General features: G+C 40.1%; 1 protein-coding gene and 1 long non-coding RNA gene across 2 annotated transcripts in view; one reads left to right on the plus strand and one right to left on the minus strand.

The window, feature by feature from the left end:
* The window catches only part of CALM2 (calmodulin 2), a 14,001-nt gene extending 5,300 nt beyond the window's left edge, over window positions 1-8,701 (minus strand). The window contains exons 1-2 of the mRNA XM_077749184.1: window positions 8,616-8,701; window positions 3,495-3,525 (exon numbers count right to left, since the gene is read on the minus strand). Of these exons, the coding sequence (XP_077605310.1) occupies window positions 3,495-3,525; window positions 8,616-8,618 (34 nt within the window). The 5' untranslated portion in view covers window positions 8,619-8,701. The remainder of the gene's footprint in view (window positions 1-3,494; window positions 3,526-8,615) is intronic.
* Window positions 8,702-8,770: 69 nt separating this feature from the next.
* Window positions 8,771-25,559, plus strand: part of LOC144219223 (uncharacterized) — a 75,322-nt gene continuing 58,533 nt past the window's right edge. The window contains exons 1-2 of the long non-coding RNA XR_013331345.1: window positions 8,771-9,361; window positions 9,994-10,219. This is a non-coding gene — a long non-coding RNA (uncharacterized LOC144219223). The remainder of the gene's footprint in view (window positions 9,362-9,993; window positions 10,220-25,559) is intronic.

Raw genomic sequence — 25,559 nt, forward strand, 5'->3', positions numbered from 1 at the left:
CCCCCCCCCCCCTTCCCCAGCTTGTGTTCAGTCTCTCAAAAATAGATAAATGTTAAAAAAAAAAAAAAAAAATTACCCACACAACTACCTGGTCTTATTACTACCTTTTTAGATTGCCACATTACTTTCTTCTGCTTGAAATCTAATTGTTTAGCTTTAGACCAAGTTATCACGGCCTAGCTGAGTAATTTACTACATTCAGTAATAAAACAGCTCCATTCCATTTAATATTGTTTGTTTTCAGAGAACTCCCCTCGTATCAGAAGCTTAGTGGCAAAGTAGGATTGATTTTATGAAATTAGCATATAGATTAACTAGATTGACTCTGACAAAAATAGATCAATAAATCCCACAAGTAGCAGAATTTGAAGACACTTTCATTTTACTCAGGTTCCCCCTCACCCCGCCCCAAGCAGGACATAGAAGTACTGTCTAGAAATGCATAAACTATTCAGGTTTGAACACACGGCATCTATCATCTAATAACTTAAGTCACAAGAAAATTATCTTTATATATAAAGGCACGCCATTCTAAACAAGAGATTCCCTTAAATGCCTGTTTACCAACTTCCATGTATTCAGGAAATTCTGAACTTAATAATCTCTTAAAGGCCATGTATCAGACTTTTGTCAGCACTTATGTAAATGGAGGAAGATTATTATTTTTATCAAATAAGTTTTACCCCTACAATGGAACTTCAAAAAAGAAAAATTCTTGTAGGTTTTTCTTATTATTAGTCCCCTAAATGTCAAACACCAGCAACTGACATCATGGCAGGGTCATTCAACAAAATTAACTTGTTAGTAAGGTCACACTGGAGTCTTCTGGATTGCTCTTTAAGACTAGGTAATGTGAACAATTCTAGTAACTTAATCTAAACATACATGCTTTTTCTAAATTAAGTTATTTGCTGTTAGAATTTCTAAACAAATCTGAAGTGGTAATGATTATCACATGAAGATAAAAGTAGCTTAAAAAGTACCTTCGTATATTGAATGTTGATTTATTTATGAAGCTTGTTAACATTTTATTTTTTGATAAGGACTCCAAAATGTTACTGGTTCCCCAGGAATTACATTTATCAGGATAAAGAAAATAATCTGCCTCTACCTCAAAGGTGTACATTAAAACAATCAAATTTAGGAGGAAGGGATTTTGGATGGAAGCAGACTAATTCTTAGGATACAATAGATGGTGTTCTGGAACCTTTGAAAAGTGTATGCATCCTTCAGTCCTCACTATGTGGGATGCACAGGGGATACAAGATGCAACAAAAAGGTCCTGGATCTCACAGGGTTTTATTTTAGTGGAATAAAAGCTTTGGTTTTTCTAAACCCTGGGGTCCAAGGAATGGTTTTAAAAGTCTAGGAAGGGACACCTGGGTGTCTGAGCTGGTTAAGCATCCGACTCGACTTCAGCTCATGATCTCATGGTTCATGAGTTCAAGCCCCACATCTGGCTCTGTGCCGTCATAACAGTGTGGAGCCTGCTTGGTATTCTCTCCCTCCCTCCCTCCGTCTGTCCATCCCTTGCTTGCTCTATCTCAAACTAAATAAACAAAAATAATTAAAAAAATAAATACAAACCTAGGAAAATGCATGGTAGGGAGAGAATCTAAAATAGATTTTCTCTCATCTCCACTGGAAATTTAATTATATGATGAAAGTCAACGAAAAGACCAAATTTATCTTAAAGTGAATGTTCCAGTGAACCACTACTAGAATTCTTAAGAAAATACTATCAGTCTTTGAAGACTCATCATCTATTTTCTCCTTAAAGTGAACATGCTATGTGGTATACAGCAGGACTAACTATTGAATAGGAATACCAAGAAATTAAAAGCAGACAGGGAGGTAAATATATTAGAGGAGAATTTAAGACTGGAAATATTAATTAGCCCATCAGATCCTAAAGGAGACATTATTAACAACAACACTAGAGTAATTTACATTTCACTGACACATTTAAAATAATATAAATGAAGAAATTATTTCCAAAGCTCTGCTTGATTGCTTCAGCACTCAGTACATGCAGCTTATCAATTCTAGAAAGCAAATCCCAGATTTAAGTCAAATTCACACAATAAGCAAAAATAAAACCTACTTATATTTGGTCCTTAATGCTAAGAGCTTTCTCCTCTACACAGTCCTATTATTTGTGATGAATGTATAAGAAGACTAGTGATTTCTGGGCACTCTAAATTTGTGTTTACATTGGTGGGGGCTTACTTTAAATGGGCTATATAGTGGAGTTCCAAGTGGGCTTCTCAGTTTTCTCTAGCATTAAAAAAAATGCTTTAGTGATTTTGAACACTTAAAACTTCTTGCCTACCAGGAAAACTGGCAGTTAAAACCGCTTGATGCTTGTGTTGTTTTTTTAATCTTTTTTGTAATGTTTTATTTATTTCTGAGAGAGAAAGAGACAGCATGAGCAGGGGAGGGTCAGAGAGAGAAGGAGACACAGAATCTAAAACAGGCTCCAGGCTCTCTGAGCTAGCTGTCAGCACAGAGCCTAATGCGGGGCTCAAACCTACAAACCGTGAGATCAGGACCTGAGCAGAAGTCAGACGCTCAACTGACTCAGCCACCCAGGCGCCCCTGATGCTTGTGTTAATAGTCTGAAGCAAGGAAGAGTTTGAAAAGCATTTTAACACAATGAATTCACAAATTCTAATCTAAGGTTTTTGTAAAGATAATGGTTATCCCGGATTGATTCCATGTGCAACTCTAGGTTAAAATATGAGCTACTTTAAACTGGGGTAAATTCAATGTTCCCTTTCTGATTCTACATTTCAAGTTACCTACTAATTACACCTTGGTTCTTTTTTCTTGTGAAGCGTAATTTGGCAATATTAAAAAATAGTCAGAATTCACCCGAAAGATAATCTTCAAGAAAAAAAAGACCACCACCATCAAGCTCCAAAGTATATACCCACAAAGACTAAAAACTTTCCTTTAAAATTTTTTTTAATGTTTATTTTTGAGAAAGCGCTGACAGCAGTGAGCCCGATGCAGGGCTCGAAATCACAAACCATGAGGTTTAAGCCGAAGTCACAGGCTCAGCTAACTAAGCCAACCAGGTACCCCCAAAACTTGCCTTTATTTAGTTAGCTCCAGACATCTTTCACAGGCAAGCATACCTTCTCATTTGCCAAAGCAGATTCCATTACTATATTACATTACACCCATTTGTTACTATCTACTACATAGATCAAAATGAATTATTTACATATATATTTTAAAATACTTATTTTTCAAAGAGAAGAGACAGAGAGAGAACTCGAGTGGGACAAAGTGCGCTCTGTGCTAAAAGCAGGCAGCTAGCACAATGAGGGGTGCAAACTCACTGGGAGATCAAGACCTAAGCTGAAATCGGACATATAACCGACTGAGCCACCCAGGACCCCAAAGTAAATTCTTTCATACAAGCATCTTATTTTGAAGTTGGCTATTCACTTTATAATAAACTCCAATGGGTACAATTTATTATTTACCTGCAATCTGCTCTTCAGTCAGTTGGTCAGCCTACAAAGAGATCACAGAGAGGTAAGTGAGTATACAGATTAGCAGTTAAATTAAGAAACAGGTTTTAAAACTTTCAAGTTTTACCTTGTACAGTAAACTGCATTTAGTCTAACATTCCTTAGTATGAGCAACAAACAGAAAATGCATACATCTGATTTATCTTCAAAGCTAAATTGTCTTGACCAAGTTTTAATACTTAAACCAATTATTTCAGAATACATATCAAAGTCTAAATTTCACACAAACTGGGGAAAAAAAGCAATTTGGCATACTAGAGTACTAGAGAGTTTAAATGGAGTTGTTATTCTTCTAAAGCAAGGATAGACTCCAACAAAAACATTATTTCCTTTCTCAAAATTAGGATACCTAAACTTAAGCTCACCTCCTCTGGCAGATGAAAACTACTATTAGAAGAAATGTCCACTGAACCAAAAATATGTCCAAGGACTACATTCAAAGTTACCCCTAGAAATGGTTAAACATATCATTTGGACATGAAAAAGATTTTCCAAACCTTAAAAAAAAAAAAAAAAGTAAGCGAAAATCCCATCTATTATAAAGCTAAAACTCCAAGCTGTCCTAGTTGGTGCAACAGGAAAGCTACCAGGCAACTGTGGGGGGGAATCCAGGATTCTAAACACTTGAACTACATTATTTACTAAATGTTAAGTCCAACTATCCATTTTCTCTTGACTTTTGAAACCCCAAAGTGAACCTAAGGTTTTTTTAAGCACAGAGAAGAGTTACTTATTTTTGCTTTAAAAAAAAAAAAAAAAAAAAAAAGCCCACGCATTTGCTAAAGCCCATTATATACGTGGTTTTTATTCAATCTTCATAATATTCCTCTACTGGTATTATTCTCTATATTACAGATAGGGAGAGAGGTTCAGGTTAAATTTCAGGGAGGAGTACAAAATTATTAACTAGTAGAGTCAGAATTAAACAAAGTTTTAGACATACTCAATACCTTTAAGTTTGAAATGCAGAGTACCATAATTTAAAAACATATCTAAAAATATCAAGGCTTCTTGTGCTTCGTGTGGCCTTCATCTTTGGACATTTCACCACTTACTAGTACATAAACCCATGAAACAACTGCTTATGTGGTACTGAGAAGCCCCTAAGAAGAAACAGCCTTCTAATATCTTTACCTACATGAAATCAAGCATTGTGATTAACCAATTCATTTGCCAGTGAAAAAATAAACACTGCCTGGTTTCACTCTTTTTAAAGAACACAGTTCTGTAAAAAAAGAACTTAATGCAGAACAGCATCACATTTTTTCTAGTGAACAGCATGAGAAAATGTGGGAAGGACCCAGAAAGCTTAAGTTTCTTTCCCTGCTCAACAATTCTGATTTGACCTCTAGGCAAACTCAACTTGTTTCTATTTTAAAAAAAGAAAAAACCCCAAAGGCCTGGTATCTTAAAACTGAAGAGGCAATAATTAAGTTCAAATGCAGAAGTTTAAAAAAAAAAAAAAAGATCTACTTTTATCCTTCCAAATCCCAATCCTCCATCAAGTATCTGATATAAAATCAGTCCTATGTTGTTTTCCCTATGGAGTAAGATTTAAAACACAGTAAATCTGCTGACTTGGTGTTTACTTTGTTAGAGGCTATATAAAGGATTTACTTCTAATCCAATCCCATTTTGCAGGATTTCTATCATTTCTGAAAAAAGGACAGAGTAGAGATAAAAGGACAGTGTTTTGAGTTATTGGACTAATATCCTAGAGCTCTGCCACTTTTAACAGCCATGTGACCTTGGCCAACTCAACTGCTCATAGACAATTTTATCTGAACAACAACTACCTTACAAGGTTATGGTGCAGAGTAAGAAACTATGTGAAGGGGCAGCCCAAAGAATTCAATAATTATTTTATATATATTAACTAATAAAAAAACCTACAATGTTAAATAAGAACCTGACTATAGTTCAATTTCCACATAGACATGCATGGCATCATCTCGTTAGCAGGGCCCTCATTGAAGATCTCACAGACTGTATCATATGCAGGTATTTTGAAGTGTATTTTCTTCCCGCTATACCTTGTCTTTTATCCCAGTCATCTTTACTCCACTCTATAGATTACCAGATTACTTCTAAAGAATTATTTCAGAGGACCAAAACACACATATGCATATGTGCTTCCCTTATCATATAATAAATATGGAGATACCTATTTAAAATGCATCCTTTCTAAGAAAGTTAAGTTGAAAATGTATTATTCCTACGTGGAAGTTTATTTCTTAATTTTACTTTTCCCATCCATTTAAAATTAAAAGCACTACATTGTAACTTAACATTCTGTTTGATAGTTCATTCCTTAAAGCTCATTTGTGAATTTTTCTAAGAATGTGTTTTCCTAGAGGTAGAAAGCTGGACAAGATGGCATGGGGCCATTACATTTTGTTACTCAGCCTTCAAAGTGCTCTGTGATTTTGCTTGCATTGTTTCAAGAAATTTAAAGAAGTTTTTGTATTTACTACTAAACCAGAGTTCAAGGTTTTAAAATAAACTTTACCAACAACATTCAGACTAAGGCCTACCAAAAGCAAAAACACAGGACTCCCTAGCACTCTAATTTGTAAGCCTTTTCCAACTACATGAAAATAAATTTGGTTCTTATTTCTGTCTACGGAGAATGCCATTTTCTTAGAAGAACGAGAAGAATTATACTTTTGGGAAAACTCAAGCTCATTAACGTGTGTTTATCTCAGTGAAGTCAAGAACAATCCACTAGAGAGATGACTAGTTCTTATTCCCTTATTTCTACAATTGATAGAATTCCTCCTACTGCTCTGATCACTATAGAGAAAGCTTCCAGGCATAACATGCTCTCAGGTTCCACCACATCAGACCTACTGAAGTAGCATCTGCATGTTGAAGAACCACAGGTGATTTGTAAACATTAAAAAACACTAATCTAGACTAATGTGTGACCTGAAAAGCGAATGCATTATGTACCTACTAAACATTTCCTAAGTGGCATTCAAAAGTAGACATGGATACTCTTGGAGCCTATCTAGTGAATGGCAGTTTAAAAATAATACAAAATTCTTATTTGAATAAATGGATGAATCCATAGGCTGAAAATGGAACACAAACTTTTGGCTTTCATTCATTCCTCTTTATTCCAAGTTTTTCTTAGATACAACAAAGGCTTACTAAGTAAAATTTTTTCTACATTTCAGAAGTCAGGGTATTTTACAGTCTTTATTTTAGTAGAGTTAACATATACCTTAATTCTGACAGAACAGCACTTACTACATATAGCATCATACAGAAAAAACTTCATAGAAATTAGGATCTTTACTAAAGGCCTAATATGATCATTATAACTAAATCTAGAACCTTCTATAGATTTTAACAGGGCCGTAGTGAATTTCCTCAGTGTAACATTGATCTCCTTGCATATTGATGCAATAATGATTATTTAAACAAGCACAAAACTTTCTACCTCTTCACATCTTTTACTTATCAGCTGGGCCCCAAGTCTTCTTAAAGCAATCCCCAGCCCTTTCAAAGAACATTTATCAACTACATGAAAACCAAAGAACTACGGGAGCAATTTTATTCTGCTTCCACACAAATTTTTATTCTATAAACTGATAAGAGTCCTAATTTTAAATCTTCAGATCTTTACCTTAAAACAACTTCCTAATTAATTTCACTAAACAATGACTGTCAATGGAACAAACTAACGGAAAACCCCCAAAGCACCAATGATGTAAACAGGAACTACAAAAGCTTATCCCTGGCAGAAGACCATGAAAGCGTACATACATACCAACTGTATGCACTATCAAGAAAATCTATTCGAATTTCTGACTCAATGATCAGATTAGGAGAAAACTTTACCTTCATTCGAAAACATTTTTAAAAATTTACCCCAAAATGTAAAATCTTGATTACATACACCTTGTTTTACCTAAAAGAGTAAATTCAACTAGTATATTCAAATTTAGAACAATTTAAAATGATCACAATAGAACGCGTGCATCAAACTTAAATAAACACTAGTTTTATCCAAGGTGAACTCCTCCCCCCCACACCCATACAGGCTGGAGGTTTCAGTTGGCAACAATTCCCAACTCCTGTTTAAGATGTCACCTTGCCTTCTGGACACACCCATTGCTGTAACCACTTGACAGACGGAAAGACAAAATAGGTATTGCAAATTACCGCCCTCATTAGGTTTTTTTTTTTTTTAAAAAAACAGGAAAAAACCAGGAGTTCTGGTCTCGTATGACAGGAAAATGCTTTTAAACTTTCCTGGCTTCCCCCGCCCTGGGTATACCTGTATCACTACCGTATTTGACAGCCATTACTACACAAATGAATTGAACTGCACGTCAAGATGGTCTGGCAATTTCTGTAAGGAAATACGACTCCTTTTCAAGAGGGCTGGAGCGGGGGCATTGCCGTGTATGTGGATAACTGTAGAGTGCACGTTGAGTACTCAAGAACAGGACATAGACACTGGCTCTTTTCAACTACTACAGGAGGGTAAAAGCAGTGACCCCAAAGCTCCTTTCAGTAGGCGAATAGGAGCTGGAGCGGACGACTTTCTCTAGACGTGCACTGTAAGGATGCGCCAGACTTCAGGTATGAAGTTCATTTCTTTCAATGACAAAGCCGCTTATAGAAAAAAGAATTAAAAAAAAAAACAACTGTCCAGCCATGGGGTGGTAAAGGCCCCATAGTCCAGATGGAGTGGAGAGATCAGGATTCACCGAGCTTCCTTCTCGCCACCAGAGNCCTTCCACTCTCGCCTCCACCATGTGCTGGGCTGCCCCCCAACTCGGATATATCATCCTCGCCCAGCCAAGCTCCTGAGGAGCTTGGGAGCCTCGTAGGCAATGCTCCAAGACCCCAATACGCTAGGGGACTCCTCCCTGAGGAGGATAAGGATGGGGGAGCACCTGCGACGCAACCGCCGCGGAGCCCCCAGTCTCTTTCGCGCCATCCCTCTGGCAAAGAACACTCCTGATCGATGTAGGGGAGCAGAATTCCCTTTCTTTCACAAATTCGCTTCAGCCTCGTCCCCCCTCAGGCCAAGCGCCAGCAGCTTAGCGACGCACTCACCATGCTGCAAGCGCTACCGGTCTCCGAGAAGCGAACACACAACCACTCAGCTCGCTCGCCCCACTCGGACTAATTCTCCTCCTCCGCCCCCAGCGCCTCATAAACACCTCCCTCCGCCAGATCCCTCCGCCGCATGCCAGATAACGGAACATCGCAAACGAGTCCCGGCCAACCCCCTCCTCTCTAACTCTTTTCAGGACTCCTTTATCCACTGTTAATTTACTCGACGAGGCAAGAAATAAAGGGAAGCGGGCGAACGAATGACGTAAGTGGGTTTCACTCCCCAGCCAGCCCGTTAAAAGGCCGGTGGAGTCGCGCTCGAAGGGCCCTACTTTGCGGCGCGGAGGAGCATCGTGTTGGGATTTTGTGGCCCAACGATCGTTGAGCCGGCCTCCGATTGGCTGGTTCGTACCTGCAATGCGTCACTCGGACTCGCTGCCGCCGCTGGGACGCGGTGCGGCTTCTGCTGTTGCCGGTCTGGCCGCGCTGTCCTGGCAACTGCGCCAGGCGGCAGAGTCACTTTTCTTGCGCTTGGCTGGAGAACCTTCCTCCTCCACCCATCCTTCTCTCCCACACTCGCACACACACTTTCCCGCCCCTTGTGTAGGGGGAGGCGAAAACACCTTAGGCGTATAAAGAGTGACGCTGAAAGACCCCAGGAAACCTGTGCCCCGTGCACAGCTTCTGGGCCTCGTGGAGGTCACGCGTTTTCCATTTCACTCCTTCACGAAACCAATAAAATCTAGGTAAGGATAAATGCAGCTACCTCGTTGAAGAGACTTAATCCGAGAGGGTCTTGCGTGTAGACTTGCCATGCACCTTTCTTACCAGGGAGTCCTTTCCCAGAAAAGTCATTCAGAAACCCCGTCTCCGAGATTCTGTGGGATTAGTCACCCCAATAGCCCCTTGATAGTGGGGAATACCAGGGTCCCCATCTGGAGTCAGACCTGGGTACAAGTGTTGGTTGGTCCGCTTTGTTAAATGTGTGATCTTGGAAGAGTCATTTAATCTTTAGCCTCATTTGTAAATTGGAGGTAATACTTATCTCAAAAGCTTATCATAAGGATTACAGTAATAGGAAAATTAGATTAATGTAAAATGTTGAAGTATCGGGCACAAGGGAAGCACTCAACAAGTGGTCACTGTAATATACCTTCCCCTCGTAACAAATGTGCCCCTTTAGGTCTGCAATCTCTCAGATTTAAATGGGCATTTAAAAAAACATGTAAGAGTTCACTCCTTGGAATGAGAACCCTTGTGCACTGTTGGTGGGAATGTAAAGTGGTACAACCACTGTGGAAAAACAGTATGGCAGTTTTTTTTAAAGGGTTAAAAATTAGAAGAGAATTCCCATATAATCCAACAATTCTACTTCTAGGTAGGTACCCAGAAGAAAAAGTAGCATCTTGAAGAGCTATTGGTATGCCCACGTTTAAGGCAGTGTTATTCACTGTAGCGAAAATTTGGAAGCAACACAAATGTCCATCAGTGGGATGGATAAGCAAAATGTGATATGTACATACAATGGAATATTATTCAGCCTTGAAAAGGAAGGGAATTCTACAACATGCCGCCACATGAATGAAGCTTGAGGACGTTATGTGGTAAGTGAGAAATAAGCCAGTCACAAAAAGACAGATACTGTATGATTCCATTAATCTGAGGTACTTAAAATAGTCAAAATCACACAGAGACAGGTAGTAATCTACTAGGGACTTACCAGTAGATTATTAGATTGTGATTACCAGGGTCTGGGGCAGGGGGGCTGGGGAGTTACTGTTTAATGGGTATGGAGTTTCATATCTACAAGTGAAAAGAGTTATAAGGATGGATGGTGGAGATGTTTGTACATTATGGATGTATTTAATATCACTGAACTGTACACTTAAAAATGGTTAAGGTGGTCAATTTTATGTGTATTTTAAGGCACACATTTTTTTTTTACTTAGCTCCTTAGTCCCACCCCCAAATAAGTAAGGGCATTCATAACCTGGAACATTTAATAATCAGGTCGTGAACACCTACTGTGTGAATTCTATTTGACTGCAACGTAATTGTTACCATAAAAGGAGTTTACAAGGCACAAAGGAGAGGACCTTAGCTTACCACAGAGGTTCCAAAAAGGATTTCTAAAGAAGATAACTCCTAAATTGAGTCTGCTATGATAAATGGTCTAGGAAACAATCAAAAGGCAAAGAGGAAGAGAGAAACAAGTTCCAGATGAAAGAAAACAGAGCAAAGGCCTAGAGACATGCAGTTGATTGCGTGGCACGGTGGAAGAGCTGCCAGTGGTTAGACATTACTAGAACCAGCCAGGCACAGGAGAGGGTTGCTGGGAAGTTAGGAAGGAACTAGGGTTTAATGCTCAGACTGCAGTTCCTCAAGAAGGTTGTTGGTAGAGCTGCTGTCCAGAAGGAATCATCTTAGGCCACACTAAGCCTTAAAATTTCCCAGTAAAAAGCATAGGCCTGTGGACCCCTGAAACCTACGTGACCAGCATTTTTAGCAGGCCAAGGTGAAACCTTGCCTACTGAGAAGAAGGTTGCCCAGCAAGACCAAGATGTTCTGTAACTGCTCTCTGCACATACTTGGAAAGCTTCAGTGGAATTTAACATCCTTTAGCCTATTTAGACATTTCTTTCTACCATCAAAAGTATTTACTAGGCCAAGGATGGATCCTCTTTCTTTCAGTCATGCAAATCAAACATAAAGTAAATGCTTTTTCAATTAGTATTGGTGGCACTATGACCTTCCTTTCAGATGAATGACTATTTAATGAAAACTCAGGATCCTGTGCTTCTGTTGTCCTTGCTAATGTAGTGATATGATGAGGCAGGGGTGGGGGAGGTAATTAACTTTATTACACAAATGAAATACCATTGAGAACGTTGGTTAAAAGTGGGTACCTCTGCTTCAGAATCTGAGCTATGGCCCTATGGCCATGGTTCCTGTACTCTTCATTCTGGTAGCTCCCAAGTCTTCCAAGGCATTTATTCCTCAGAAATTTGTCTCTGATTCTTGCTCAGATGGAAGAGCCATCAACAAGCTTTTCTCTCAGCTTAGTCACTAAAAATATTCTCTCTTCACACAGTACCCCATCAGCATGCATGATTTTACATATGAAATTTTTAATGATAGGAAATTGAATGACAAAATGAATAATCACCTCTTCTAGAAAATGAATTTTTAAAAGGATTCATGTATAACGTATAATGCAAAAGCTTAAGTGTAATATACAGGTGCATGCTTAGAGTTGTAGGTATTGAATCAATAAGCTTTTAAACAAATACTTGGTAATGAAGCATGTCAAAGAGACTACAGGAAAGTTCTTGGTTTCTTAGGCTGAATTTCAGTAAGGCCTCTCTTGCAGAAACTTCCTTGCTGATCTCTCCAAAATGAGAAAGAAAATGAGAAAAAAGTCAAGACTTACATTTAAAGCCATTGTGGTTTATGTGTATTTGAGACTGTTCCAAGTCAATTTATTTATAGAGCATTTGTCTTCCACAAGATGACATACAGTGCAGCGTGACTTTGGCAATTGCCAACTGAGAAGCAAAGTTGATGACAACCATCACGTCAAAGCCACGGAGGTGATTGGTTGTCTTTCTTTTTCCCTTTCCTGACTGGTGAGATCTCACAGCCTTCTACCTTTGTCCATCTTGGGAAAATGAGAATGCACTTCCTCTCCAGGCCCCAGTTCCTCAATTTGCAGAGCACAGATAACACAAGCCCCATCCTTTGATATTTCTTTCCCATAGTTTCTCTCCTCCAGCCAGCTGTGCTAACCAACAAGGGTAGAGGCCGATCAGAGCAGCATTCTTGATTGTAGGTCCCATGTCATTCTTGACAGGTGAAAGAATTAAGCCCTAAATGCCCTAAGGCATCAACAGTATGCATCATAGATGCTCCTATGCATCTAAAATGGCACTTGTATGTCAATTTTGAAAGAATTGAGAAAATAGTACTCAAATCATTTTCTTGTTCTGTGGATCGGATAAGGCCCGCTGGTTGAGAAGGTGCAGCTATCCTTTACAAGGATTATGGGGCAGAGCAGAGCTGGGACAGGAATCCAACCAGGTCATGAGAATGTCTTACCCACAGCATCCTTAGTTCGTTAAGGGGTAAAAAGAGTATGGAAAGGACATCCTGTATGGGCTTATACTCGTATACACACAGGAAAAATTGAGGGCCATTAGCTTTGATATTGACCTACTGCCTTTTATTTATTTGCTCATTCAAAAAAATTGAGATGTCATTTTAGGGTGACCATCTAGGTTTGCCTAAAGCTGAAGGTTTTCTGGGACATAGGACTTTCAGTGCTAAAACCAGACAGTTCCAGGCAAACCAGTATGATTGGGCACCTTAGAAACTGTGACCACTCAATCAGTAAATACCAGTAGCCTACTACTTGCTGAATGTGCAGTGATAAGAATGAGCATAGGAGACTACGGGAGTATGTCGGAGGATAACCTAATGGGCCAAGGGAATGACTTCCTAGAGAATGTGATATATAGCAATTTGAGTAGAGATAGAGAAAAAGGAGAAGGTGTTTGAGGCAGGGAGAAGACGCACAGAGGAATGAGATATCATTACCACCTCCATCATTGACATCATCATTAGCACATTCACAACCACTGATGATTGAGTGCTCACCATGGGCCAGGCATTGTGCCCATCACATTACATACATTGTCCATATTGTTGACCATTTCATTCCTCATGAAATACTCTTCTCTCTTGGCTTCGGGAATGACCCCTTCCTAGCACCTCTACTTCTCTGGCAGTTTCTTTCAAGCTCCTTGGCCGGCTCCTGCACCTGTCACTTAAAAGGTAATGTGCCTCCAGGTTTAAGTCATGGCTCTCTTCCTTGTGACTTTTGACACCTGCCCTGAGCAAACTCCCCACTCCCATAGCATTGTTTCAGTGCTGATGACCTCCAAATATGGGTGGCCAGAGGTAAAGTCTTCCCTAAATTCCTGATTGTATTTCTGGCCACTCAGGCTGGCCCTAACATTTGTGGGCTCAGTCAAGAGTACAAACTGAGTCTTATGTAGCATATGTTAAATATGCTCAAGTTAACAAACAAATATGCTCTGTTCTTCTACCTTGACAGAAACTTTCTTAATCACCCAAAGGGCTGTGGCCAATGTTAGAATCTTGGACTCACCGACCAAATTGTGGAAGTATAAGGAAGCCATCCTCTAACCCACAGCCTACCTGTTTCTCTTCTCACCCCCAGCTCCATCCACACTGGGAGAGGTCTTGCATTCACTTGTGTGGACATTATGGTTTTGAGCAGGCTGTATCGATAGCCCCACAAATAGTTGCCTCTTGTCCATCCTTCAGGGCCTAGAGACATGCACCCTAGAGACACAGTTTGCTCTTTGGAGAGTGGACCTGAGGAGCAAGCCTACATGGGAAGCAGGGTCAGTGCTATTTGATCAAGGAATCTCCTAATCCTAGGGACAGAGAATAGTCTTAAGGGGTGGGGAAATGTGGGTTCTAGGTAGGATGTCCTCTTGGCCCTTTATCTAGAGGTATATTTGAAGGAGGGCCACAACCAGGCTCTCTAAAGGGAGGCTAGGCCAGAGCCCTCTCTTGCACTCCTGAAAATGCCTACTGGCAACTCTTCTGGAGGTCCCCAGGCCCTAAAACCACATCCAACCTGAACCTCTCATATTTTCACCCCAACCTGTTCTCCTCTATTCTGGCTTCATTGAAGAGCACCTCCCTCTACCCTGTCACCCAAGCCACACTGAACTATTTGCAGATATCTGCATACACTACACTGTTTTCTACTCTTTGTCTTTCCTCGTGCTGCTCCCTCTGCCTAGAACATTCTTCTGCACTTTTCCACTCATCCTTGGCACAAGCATCATATACCCTGTGATGTCTTCCTGATCCACCAGCCATCTCCCCTTAGCCCAAAGAGAAATAATCACTCTCTCTCAAAATATCCTTACAACACCTTATGGTTCTATTTCCTTATAAGTTGGCGACACCACCTGAGTCCCTTAAGGGACCATAATTTATGTTTGCATGCTTATCACCTTGCTTCGTGCAGGGACCCAGTTGATGCCCAGTAAATTTTGTCGAATGAATAAGTAGATGAATGGACAAAGATATTATCATTTTGCATTTTCCTTTTCCACGTGGCTTTTAAAAATCACTCAGAAAATTATTATGAAGTGTGAGTTGTCTTATAAATAATAAAGCAGGGCACCTGGGTGGCTCAGTCAATTAAGTGTCCAACTCTTGATTTTGGCTCAGGTCGTAATCTCACCATTCATGAGATCGAGCCCCACATCGGGCTCTGTGCTGACAGCATGAAACCTGCTTGGGGTCCTCTCTCTCTGCTCCTCCCTTGCTTTCACATGCTCTCTCTCTCTCTCTCAAAATAAATAAACTTTAAATAAATAAATAAACAAAAAGTAAAATAGAAAGTAGCCAGCAAGACAATCTCATCTTCTAATGTATTATTTAAATAAATTTGAAAATTCTAAATATATATTTAATCAAATGTAATTTTCATCTTTGGATTCTTTGTGTCATTGTATAATTGTTTAGGCAATTTTCAAACTGTATTTTTTCTCATTTAGAAAATTTAAGGTTCAGATTGGGTTAGCTTGATGAAATAAGAATAAAGCAGTTAACCACCACATAAATAAGCTAAAATAATTATGCTTTCAACAGTGAATGGTTTCACAGAAAAAAGGTGATTTATGTCATGGTTGGTATTCTGTTGGCAGCATGGGGACCTATATGGAGGTGTGAATTCTCTGCAACCTTGAATTTTAACCTCAAATATGTACCTCAAATTTTTAATTTCATTTTCTCCATACTAGCTTGGTTTGTGATTATCCTTTGTTTTAAACAATTAGGATTCCCATTCTCATGGCTCTAAAGTTGACACTCTTGGGGTCCTTTCTTCCCTTCTTCACATTTTTTTCTAGTTCCCATTTAACTAGCCAGCAATTCTGGGTTCTCCTCATGGAACTTGTAGTAAATCATTGTCTGCTTTGAAAAAAGATTTTTAAATGTTCTAAACTATCTAATTGCCTATTTTCTTTCTTTCATTTTCTATATTTCAGTTTTCTTTAGTGTGTGCTCTGAATCATACTATGTACTATATCTTCCATGAAACTCTCAGTAACAATTTCAGTTTGGAAGCCCATCTGCCATTTTGCTCTCTGTTTGAGATTCACTGACCTCTCTTTTATAGAGAAATCAGGAACCAGGGGCCAGACAGTCTGTAAAGAAGGTTCACAGCTTGATGTGGCTATAGGATCAGATGCACCCTAGTAGAGCTTGTGTTAGTATGGGACTTGCTATGGGTTAGTATCTGGACTTGCTGAGTTCCTCATGTTGTTTTTATTTTTGATGCCATGAAGTCATATTAATAAAAGAAAGTTTACTTGCTGGGGAATTATCATGTCTTGTGATTTTCCACCATCTTTCCTGGAAGGAGGGAGCTAGGTTTCCTCTCTCCATGAGAAAAATGGGAGTCACTTAGAGAAAACATCTTCTGTATTTTACTGCCACATTCTTGCTTTCATTGGTTCCAAAGTGAAAAGAGTCACAGCCCCTGCCATTCATGTGGGGGCTGAGGGAGACATAGATGTGCCCCTATTACAATAACAGGATTGATTAGGAATGAAAGAGCTTCTTTTTTTCTAGATGCAAGCATTTTTTTTAACTATCACATATTTTCTCAGAAATTTAGTTCTCTATTTTGAAAATTTTCAAATGTATGGAAAAATTGAAAGAATGGTACAATAAACCATTCATAAACTATCCACTTCGATTCAGCAAAGGCTAGCATTTGCTTTCTCTTTCTCTGTCTCTCTGTCTCTGTCTCTCTCTGTACACACACACTGACTGACAAATTTTTTTTTGGATGAAACATTTGAAAGAAAGAAATTCAGCTGTGAATTTCACTATATTTCACCTATAAAGAAGGATATTCTCCTACAAAACCACAATACTGTTATTACACCTTTAAAAATATTATGTAATGGGGCACCTACATAGATCGGTCATTGAGCTCAGGTCATGGTCTCGTGGTTCAGTGTGAGAGTTCTAGCCCTGCACCGTGCTGATAGCATGGAGCCTGCTTGGGATTCTCTCTCTCCTTCTGTGCCCCAACACAGCTCGTGTGCACATGTGCGTACTCTCCCTTTCTCAAAATAAGTAAATAAACTTTAAAAAATCCCTTTAAAAATTATATATTATCTTAGATACAATCTATACTTAAATTTCCCTAATTGTCTCCAAAATGATTTTATAGCTGTTTTATTTAATTTTTTAACTAGGATTTGACAAAGGGTTGTACTTTATGTCTATTTAGGATTCTAATTTTAATGTAGATAATTTCCCTTCCTCTGTTTTTCACCACATTGATATTTTAAAGGATCCAGAACAGTTTTCTCTTAAAACGACTGCATTCTAGATTCATCTGATCGCTTTATCATAGTATTATTTAATGTGTTTCTCTATCCCCTGTATTTCCTACAAACTAGAATTTAGGACTAAAGGCTTGATGAGTTTCTTGTTGAAGACTTTTGGCAAAAATACTTCACAGGCAATATTGTGTATTTTATACTGCATCATCTTAAGAGCACATAAGAGCCAATGTTCCATTCTTAGTGATGATAAATTTGATCATGTAGTTAAGATGGCACCTACCAGACCTCACCATCATAAGGATGTGTTTTCCACATTTAATTGATAAGTAACCTGTGGCGTGATATTCTGATAACATATAAATATCCTTTCCCCAGCAGTTCTTCACCTAGTGATTTTATCATGCATCGATGATCATCATCTGATAATATAGTTACATTGAGGGTTGCATATGGCCTTTCTAATTCTGTAATCTCTCCCATATGTATTAGCTTACATTCTTTTTGTATAAAATATTTTTTCCTCTCTTATTCTCTCCTTTTCAGAACATTACTATTGTGTTTTTTTTAATTCACTGTATTATAATCAATTACATTTATTTTAGGTTTTGGTACTCAAGTTGTCCCAAATTTGGCCATAGTTGCTGTTCAGGCGAATTCCTATGTTTTTTTGACCTATCTCTATCAAGTTTTGAGTAGTAGTTGCTTTCTGACACAAAATATTCCAGGCTAACTTCTACTTTCTCTGCCTGGATCTAGAATCAGCCATTTTATTCAAGGATCCTCAGAGATGTCCAATGTATTTCATTCCAAACCTGTAAGAAGTCATCATTCTCTATTTGTCGTATTCAGCCTATCCATAAACACTTCAATGGCTTTCCTTAGATCCTCAGAAGTTTTTCTTCTCAGTGCAGACTTTATTCTGGATCCTTGCTCTCAGTGCTTGATTCTTTGTGTTCTCTCTGTGTAGCTCTTAGCATCTCCTTCAGTCCTTTCACAAGGTATCATATTTATGAGTGTGAATTGGGAGTACTGAGTCAAACTGGAAAATATATAATATCACAAAGCCCATTTGGAAGCTGCAGGTGAAAGGCCTAGATAGACAGGGCCAGGACAAGAGAAAAGCAAGACCCCAGCCAGGAGGATGCAGCCACAACTGCCCTTGGCAGAGAGACCATGTCTTCCCGCAGTCCCCCCTCCCATCCTCACACCTGCTTACTTCCCTGACGGCAGCAAGACCTTGGGGAGACCAGGAACTTTGCTTTAATCTCATAGTTCAGTGCTTGGCATAGGGTGATTCCAAGGTCAGGAGAGAAAAAGGGAGGGTAGCTACCCTAGGTCCCCAGAAACCTTTCCAATATTATATGGACTCAAAAGACTATTTTTTTGACTATTGTATAGGAAACTCCCATGTTAATTTATCTCTCATGTTCATATTTAAGTTTATTTGAATAAATTTTGTCTAGATTTACTGTGTCCTTTTTTAAATGTTTATTTATTTTGAGAGAGATAGAGAGCAAACAGGGAAGAGGCAGAGAAAGAGAGGGAGACAGACAGAGAGTCCCAAGCAGGCCCTGCACTGCCAGTGCAGAGACCAATATGGGACTTGAACTCACGAACTGTGAGATCATGACCTGAGCCAAAATCAAGAGTCAGACACTTAATTAACTGAGCCACCCATGTGCCCCTATATCATTTAATAATAAGTAAAATTGGAATAATTTTACTTACCAGTGATTTCTAGTTATCTTTATCATATTAAAACTCTTAGTTGTGGACCAGAGGTCTTTTTCAGGCGTGTCCCTTTATATCCGGTGATAGTATATCCCAACAAGCCCTGCACTGTATTTCCCCTGCCCCAGCAAGTGTCTCTTGGGCTATACCTTCTCCTGTCTTCCAGTCATTTGATATCATATAGAGGACACATCGCTGCACAGGGTCTTAGAGGTAGGGATTTGTATCCAAGTCACCACCAACTGCTCTGTGATCTTGGGGCAAGTTTCATAGCCTTTCTGGACCTCAGATTGCAAATCAGTCACAGGATCTCTTGATTTTAAGGTCCCTTTTAGTAAGGGGGGGGGGAGAAACACCCTTAGAATATTTTTCCTCAAGTTATAGATTGGTTTGAGTGGGAAGAGATTTCAGAGGTCATTTAATGTAGTCCCTAAAGATGAGGGGATTGCCCAAGGTCCTGCATGAATATGAAGGAAGAGCAGTTTAGAACCCAGTTTCCCTGACTACCAAATTAGTCACAACTATACACAGCTGACTTCCACCCCTGCCCTCTTTAAAATTCTTCTAACCTTCTAGTCCATCCATAGTAACTCCAGTAACCCCTATTTCCTACCCTCCTCACCTCCTTGTATGTGTTTTTATCACTTCTATTTTTTTTATGTTTTATTTATTTTTGAAGTGGGGGAAGAGAGAAGGAGAGAGAGGATCCGAAGTGGGCTTTGCACTGACAATAGAGACCCTGTGCCCCAGTTTTTATCACTCATGATTATAATAATAGTAGCTAACATTTTTCAAACACTAAATTCTAGTTTCTGTGCTAGCCATTTTACATTTAGTATCACATTTAATCTTCATGGCAAACTTATAGAGTCAGTTCTACAATCATCCAAGTTTACAGATGGAATAGCTGAGCCTTAAAGGATTTACATAATTTGCCCAGTCACACAGCTAGTAGCTCTCAGAATTAGATTTCTGACTCATCTCTATCTGACATCCACACCTATCCACAGCACTTTTCTGCCTTTGAACACAGAATACAGTCATCATCCATTCATTGCTTACTAAGTACCTACTAGTGCCCAGCACTGTTCTAGAAACTATGTGAAATAAAAAGAAATGGAAGACTGTTCTAACTTGAGATGCAAAATCTATAAACATGTAACATCTAGAATACAATTCAAGACAACCTATATGATACAAGAATTCCAAGTAGTTCTTTTTTATGTCAGTAGACTAAAAACTTTCCGAAGGCAGGGTTTCCATCCGTGTTTTCTAGGATACATTGGACTACAGACAGATAATGGAAATAATCTCCTGTCAGACAACAAAATAGTGGTTGGAATTGAGAAGGCAGGTTTACTGAGAGCCAAACCAAAGTCATAAATTTATATCAAATTGGAAGGTCCCACTAAGAATGTGTTAACTGACAGCAGCAAGAAAAGTTGAGTACCCACTCTATGCTAGGTGCAGTGATGGACACCTGAAAGAATCCAAGACAAGGGAGACAACTGGGACATTCAGACCAATCAGAGGTAAAGCTGGATTGGGGGCCATACAATGTCTTATTGCTGAGGTGATCCAAAAAGCCTGGGCTTTAGGATTATTTGAAGCATCTTGGGAAAAGAATTATCTTCCAATGGGAAGTGGGAAGTGGCAAACTTGGATGTTTGAGAGTTTAATAAGAGGAGAGGAAGTTTGGGGTTTAAGCAAGAACTTTGGAGATAGAATCTTATCTTTTGGGGTGCCTGGGTGGCTCAGTCGGTTGGCTATCCAGCCTTGATTTGGGCTCAGGTCATGATCTCAGGGTTGTGGGATGAAGCCCTGCATCAATTCTCTCTCTCTAGGATTCTCTCTTTCTCCCTCTGACCCTCCCCCCTGCTTGTGCCCTCTCTCTCTCTTTCTCCCTATCTCAACCAAATAAATACATATATATATATATAAATAAGAGAATCCTCTCAAGGCAATTAGTTTTTCTAGCTCATTAGACAGTAGCTTTAATACATGCAAATATGCCAACTGGCTTGAGATAGTGAAAATAAATGGCCTCCCAAGGTCCTACCCAGCTTCAGCATTCTGAGATACTTCACGTGGATACTAATTCCCTTTACAGTGTTTTCATTTGTGCAGTGCATTATTCTAGTAGGCACTGGGCTATAAAAGTTACAATGCTTTTGTGAAAGGATTGAAATTGAACAGCCTTTTACAATATGGCAGGCTCTGGAGGGCCATCTTCAGAGAGGTTCCAGCTCTCCTGACAGATTGCCTTTCTACAAGGGTCTGCTATATCTAGTTTCCTATTCGCAAATGCAAAATTTTCCCCTCTGAGGGCAATTGTGTTGGTAGTTCTGCAGTATGCAATGATCTAATACCCAGAGAGTCTGTTACCATGCAACGACTAAGGTCAATTATGATTCCTCATCAGTGACCCACAGCATCCCTCATGTCTCTCACAGCAGTCTATTTTGAAGAGCAGACACTTTAATATTTTTAGAGGGAACCAGAATTATCATTCAAATGATAAACTGCCACACAGACAGACATTCTCTTATGATTCATTGAAGTGCAGGTCTTAAGAGGTTATGCATTTGGTCTCGGTGTTTATTAAAGAAAGTGAAGACAAATAGATCAGAGAACAAATCAAACGTTGCACATCACAGATGCCAAACTCAACAGAATGATGTTCCAGTATGAATATATGGGCTACATAACCCCACTGGGCAAAAACATGTTTTATTCAGGAAAACAACAAATCAAGTAATCTCTCTATAGAAAGCCATTTACAACTCATTTGGAAATTGAATTCATAATCTTTAATAAAGCCTGTTTATACCAACCATGAAGGAGTTTCAAATAAATAAAACTGAAAGCGATGATAAATGAGCTTCCTAGCCTTTATATGTGTATTACATTGTAATCATTCAAACCCACTAAAGTCAAATTTGTTTTTCCAATTTCCTAAATTCAATCCAATGAGCTCCTGGTTCTTACACAAAACCGATTCATATTGTCAGTGACAGCAAGAAAATTAATATTATGTTGGTTCTTACTATCCAAAGGGACTTTACTAAGTGTAAATAATAATACAGGCTCTTACCATCCGAAAGTCTATTATTTAAGGTAAATTCTAGCTACAACTCTGATAGCCTTATGATGGCAATGAAATAAAAAGCTGACCCTGGGGATTATGTCATGTCCAGCATGTTAAAATGGATCCCCTAGGGCCTTGGTCAGGAAATAAAGAGCTCGGCTAGAATTTTATTGAAAAATCATGATGACAAAGCCCTTTCCATTTAAAAATCACAGTTTATCAACATCATTGAATCAGTGGCTGGAAATGAATGGAGAGGTGGTCTCATTTTGCTCTCTGCTTGGCACTCAGCTCTAGGTAATACATTCACATCACTAGTTACAAATCAGGTCAGGAGGGGCGCCTGGGTGGCTTAGTCGGTTAAGCATCCGACTTTTGCTTAGGTCGTGATCTCGCGGTTCGTGGGCTCGAGCCCCGCGTCGGGCTCTGTGCTGACTGCCAGCTCAGAGCCTGGAGCCTGTTTCAGTCTGTGACTCCCTCTCTCTCTGACCCTCCCCTGCTCATGCTGTCTCTCTCTCTCTCTCTCCTAGAAATAAATAAAACATTAAAAAAATTAAAAAAAAAAAATCAGGTCCGGAGACTCTGCTCAGAAAATTCCTTAGGATGACAGGGTTCCTCCCTGGCAGAGGCCCAAACTGGGCTGAAGCTTCCCTGCTGCTGCCTGCTGCAGACCTGCTCTTCACTGATCCACCATCAGTCTCTGGGACAGGCTCTGTGTAATCCAGGCACTTCACTCATTCCACTCTGAGTTTGTTTTCAGTTGAGGGAAGGGAGGGATGAGGATTCCTCATGGGAGAATGTGGGAAGAAAAGTAAACAGTGCACGTGAATGCCTAGAACTGCCTAGAGCATTCTCTCCTTCTCATTCACGGAGCAAATATTTACTGAGCTTGGATTCTGTGCATAGCATTGTACGCAACTGGTAATGGCTTCACAGGTCTCAGAGTGAGGACTGTGAAGGCCTCCCATTTCACCTAATCAACCTGAATGGGGAATGGGGAGGAAGGATTTCAGAGGCAGCAGACCTGGTTTGAATGCCCTAGCACCACTTAGCAGCTATTGCCTCTGAGTGAATCACTACCTCTCTGAGCTTCAGTTTCCTCATCGTACGATAAAGGATTAGAGCATGTACCCTGGAGTGTGATGTGAGAGTGAGACCTAGTGCACATTAGGTGCCTGGCATTGCCTAAGCGTTCTTTTCACCATCCTGCCTTCATGCCCCCTCCCATCTGGACTCCATATTGAACAGGACGTTGTGCATCCATCCCTTCCACTCTCCGTCCTGGAGCTTGTCTTATTTCATGTCAAAGTTGTGCAGTCTCTGAGCATCTTGCCAAGCTCTGCATGTCCCCCAGGACCAGCCCCAGCTTCACTGTGGGCTCCTAAATAACACACAGACTCCTTGCTCAGAAATGGAGAAGAAGGGAGACTACCTCCCCCACCCGCCTCTTTCTCTTCTCTGCTGCAGTCAGGCCTGCAGCCAGAAAAAGCCCAGGATCTCCCCCTTCGTTTCCTGCAGCTTCCACACTCCCAAGCAGCAATAGAGCGGAGAAGACAGGGAGATGCTCCAGACCAAGGCTGCCACACAGGGTCCTGCCCCAGCCTCCTGAGCTGAACCCAGCCCACATTCCTTTAGGGAAGTCTTATGGGAAACAGGGAGCGGGAGAGGAGCCACATATCCATAGAATTCATAGAGAGCTCCCAGCCACTCCTCAGTCTCTCCCCTCCCACAGCATTCAATTCACAGCACCTCTCCTCCTTGTGGGTGAGATCAGGGGAATGAACTACCTTTACTGAGCATTACTATGGCCCAGGAACTATACCTAATTTACAAAGGTTGCCTCAGTTCTTCCTCTGAACATGACACATAGGATACATCTTATTGGCCTCATTTTACAAATGAAGAAACTGAGGCTAAGAGAGGTTAAGTGGGTCCCCCAAGTCACAGACAGAAAATGCCTGGGCCAGGGTTTGAGGGCTCCAGGCTATCTGACTTCCAGCTCAACACCTCGGCTACAGCAGGCTGCTTGCTGGCAGGTGGCGGGGAGGGAGCTGACTCATGGCTTTTGATTCATTCAGTCCTCTTTTCTGCATTAGCATTGCTGCAACCTAATGAACAAATACTGTGTTTTGCATTTCTCATTTTGCAAACATCCACATGAGACTGCTTGCCTGCAAGCCTGAAGAGTCACAGCATTTCCAGGTGACATATTGACAGACTGGCTTGTGGGAAGGTTAAAAAGATGTTAGAGTCCTTAGAAATCATCTAAACTGTAGATTCTTAAGCTGGAGTTCAAGAAAGACTTCTGGGAGTCTGTAAGACACTGAATTTACATACATTTTCTTAGACCGAGGTTCTAAAACTCTCACCAGATTCTCAAAGAGATTCTAAGTCCCAAAAGGTTAAGAACTGTGCCAGTCTGGCCAAACTAAACTTCACATTCCCAGGCTTGTTCCTGCCATTGCTCCATGAAGCAGCATAATTTGTTATAGAGAAAACCCAGAACTAAATACCAGAAGCAGAATCTGAGCTCTGAATCTTCTGGCAAACATTTTAACGACTCATGAATTATTAAAATGTCTAATTAAGTCAACCTTCACCAGAGAATATTTGCTTTTCCATCATAACAGAGCTCACTGTGAAACCTGACTTTACTCCGTCATTTGCTTAAACATAAGGTCAGCTCCCTTTGTTCTGTCTTTGCCTGTCTAGAAAGAACTTGGAGTGGCTTGCCATGTTAAATAGTAGCAGCCTCTCTGTGTACCTTAGTGTACACAGCAAGGAGGCTTAAACCCATTTTCTCTTCTTCTGCAATTCTCTCCTCTATCATCCGTGTCAGCCATGCCTGTTCTCACATTCCTCTCAAACCAAGATGGTCCTCCCCCCAGAATGCTGTGAGTGAGTGGCCTTGAACCAAAAATATACAAGGATCATGTCAGGGTACGTTGTAAGGTTGTACTAGCCTCTCTACATTTTGGAGCACATTTACCAGGGATCCTCTTTGCTCACGTCCAGACTTAAATACTACTTTCAGGACCCCTCTCTAATAATATATCCTTTATAGAGGAACCTTGTTATTTTATCTATGTCAATTTCATCTATTTCCAACTAGATGAGAAGCCCTTCAGGGTAGGAACTTATTTTTTTTCTTGTTATGTAGTTACCAACAGGTTTTATACCAAGTTAGAGGCCAAATAAAAGTCATATTAAAAAGTAGGCTTCGGAGCACCTGGGTGGTTCAGTGGGTTAAGCGTCTGGCTTTGGCTCGGGTCATGATCTCGCGGTTTGTGAGTTCAAACTCTGCATTGGACTCTGTGCTGACAGCTCAGAGCCTGAAGCCTGCTACAGATTCTGTGTCTCACTCCCTCTCTGCCCCTCTCTGCTCACTCACTGTCTCTCAAAAAAATAAATAAACGTTAAAAAAATTTTTTTTTAAGTAGGCTTCTCCCTACCCCCACAGTCTTCAAAGTTGACTACTTGCCAACAAGGTTCATTACAAAATGAAAATGTAGGATCCTGGCTGGGAGTGGGGAAGAAATTAATCTCCCCTTTCCCATACACCCTCTGCACCAACCCATGGTCAATAGGTGACTCCCTGAGAGATTATAACCTCCATGCTGGCTGCATTCAGTACCTGGATCAGAGGATGCTCCTAATTTGCTGACCGAATGCACTGTAGTACTACCAGCCCAGAGCAGGAAATGCTGCCACATTTCCCCA

The sequence above is a fragment of the Crocuta crocuta genome, unplaced genomic scaffold (genome assembly GCF_008692635.1).
Source record: "Crocuta crocuta isolate KB4526 unplaced genomic scaffold, BGI_CrCroc_1.0 scaffold118, whole genome shotgun sequence".
NCBI lineage: Eukaryota > Metazoa > Chordata > Mammalia > Carnivora > Hyaenidae > Crocuta > Crocuta crocuta.